At 41.7% G+C, this 2396-nt stretch overlaps 1 protein-coding gene across 1 annotated transcript in view; it reads right to left on the bottom strand.

The window, feature by feature from the left end:
* bri3 (brain protein I3) overlaps positions 1 to 1486 on the bottom strand; it is a 6326-nt gene extending 4840 nt beyond the window's left edge. The window contains exon 1 of the mRNA XM_032537387.1: positions 885 to 1486. Coding sequence (XP_032393278.1) covers positions 885 to 1044 — 160 coding nt within the window. The 5' untranslated portion in view covers positions 1045 to 1486. The remainder of the gene's footprint in view (positions 1 to 884) is intronic.
* Positions 1487 to 2396: the final 910 nt, after the last annotated feature.

Here is a 2396-nt window from a genome sequence, read left to right as displayed (position 1 = left end):
GCAGTGATGTTTGTATGACACAGTAAACTTTAATACCATAACCATGCTGGTTTACAACACATTTTGTCTGATAAGGGACATCTCTACAGTAAGGCTGTACATATACCTACACTGTTTTTTAATAATAATCTTCCCTTTCAGATGCAGCAACAGGGTACTTTAATCTAGCCAGAAGACCAAGAACAAGGGGTTAAGCAAACAGGAAATTACAACACTACAAGAAATTAGGCTTAATTTTAGGACGTCCTTGTCATTGCAGCTCATTGAGTCAGGTGATGACTGCCTCCTTTACATAAAGCAGACACGTGCTGTGGCCTGGAGCTACAGTAGCACAACCTGTGTGCTCCCTGCACTGTGCCAAAACTTCATCATTAACATATTTCATATTCTGTTGCTTCCTATAAAACACTTTTATTATTATTATTATTATTATTATTATTATTAGAAGTAGTAGTAGTAGTAGTAGTAGTATTTGTTAACGCTGTAAGCCATCTGACTATAAAGTGTATTGGTTATTTTATTTATATAATTTATTGAGCACTCATAGTAAACTCCCAAAAAGGCATTTTCAAAACTGGTCAGGACTCACCTGACATCGCTATTGACATACTGCGCACGCGCAACACTGGAGCAACTACTAAACGAAACTTGTTAGGCCTTTCACGGCATTTGTCATTTAAAGTCACAAACTCGGTGGTTCATCATGATGTGCCCCCCTTAAGACAACAATACTTGTGACGCTCCCAAACTCCGAACCACAACAAAGCCACTTTCCTTTAAACGAAGACGGAAGTGGGCAGCAGTGAGACCTCACCGTGCTTTACTTTTTTTGGCAAATGTGGCCCATGTACGTGTGCAACGTGAACGGCGCTGTAGCTACTTGCCTTGGCCATCGGGGTACTGGTAGGGCGGCGGGGCCGGCGGGGGGATGGCCCCATAGCCCTGCTGCGGCTGCTGCTGCTGCTGCGGGCCGTACTCATAAGCCCCTGGGACGGCGTTGTAGGCGGGAGGTCTGTCCTGGAGAAGAGGTTTGCTGTCCACCATCTCACCCGACTCGATGCGTCCTCAAGTTGTCTCGTTCTCTGTTCTTAACTTAAATCTTCAGCAACAAAAAGGGTCAAAACTGTACTCCTGGTATTTGGCTTCTTTTGTCCGAAAAGCTGTGCGACGTTGGCTGACACGCAGTGGCGACAAAAAACAAACAAAAGACGCTGCGCAAAAATGAAACTTCGTCCCTCTCCATGCGCCAACTTTGTCCCCGGTGGCGCAACAACCCCAAATATTTACCAAATGTCCACTTAAAAGACAGGAATGGTCTGAGTCGGTCTGGTAATGGTTAACTTAACTCCATATCCCTCCTTGTGGTTGGTCCTTTGGCACCGATACTACGGTAATCTGTCATCCCAGCGCTTTGGAACTCAGCTGAACTCAGTAATGCTTTTCCTTTCTGTCTGGATTGTCACAAGAGAGGAATCATGTGATGAGCTGCTGTAGCGCCTCTGCGCACTGAAAGGCTTCTTAAAGCGACAGTTCATGAAAATAAAAGGCTCAGTGCTGTATGCAGTGCACTGCAGAGCCAGCACACCATTTATGGCAAGCCCTTTCAACATTTCAGAGCTAAGTTTGACTATCCGGAATTAACATTGTAGATCTCAACAACGTCTTTCTGACTAGTCGTAATTACACTTTAGATAGTTGGAATTATCATTCAAGATATCTGTAAATTAATTTTGACCAGATAGACATAAATGAAATTATGTAATTGAAAACGACATTCAGTGTGTCACACATGTCAAATGACAATTGCAGATATCTGTAATTTAGTTTTGACTAGGCAGTATGAAAGTTAACGATATCTCAAACGTCATTATGACTCCTAACTCCAGTTTGAGATATCTACAACGCCATTTTAACTAGTCAAAACTTAATTTAAGATATCTGAAAAGGAACATGTAGATATCTTGAATTGGAGTTATGACTAGTCTGAATCGAATTGTAGATAACTCAAACTATGACAAGGCCTTTTAACTTTTAAGCTAGACTGGATATGTACTTCCTATCCATAATAGTCATTTCGGATATCCACAAAAAGACATTCTTCCTAGGTCAAATGACGCCACTTTGCTATTCATTTGTATGGAATTTTATGGCCAGCCATTTTAACATTTAAGAGCTAGACTTGATATGTGTTGTGGAAATCTGTAATTCCATTTTGAGTAGGCGGTTCAATATGGTGGCTGACATCCTGCAACTTTAGAAAACACATGCAAAAAGACTCACTAATTCTATGTTTGAGATATGCTTTCTCTCGTTGGTGGGTTTGTCTCGGCTAAGGTCACAGGTGATACTCGAGTCAAACACCAGAGACATGTCTGTAAACTCGTGGTAATAAAATA

The sequence above is a fragment of the Etheostoma spectabile genome, chromosome 15, assembly GCF_008692095.1.
Source record: "Etheostoma spectabile isolate EspeVRDwgs_2016 chromosome 15, UIUC_Espe_1.0, whole genome shotgun sequence".
NCBI classification, from domain to species: domain Eukaryota; kingdom Metazoa; phylum Chordata; class Actinopteri; order Perciformes; family Percidae; genus Etheostoma; species Etheostoma spectabile.
This window is presented reverse-complemented; position numbering and strand designations above follow the sequence as displayed.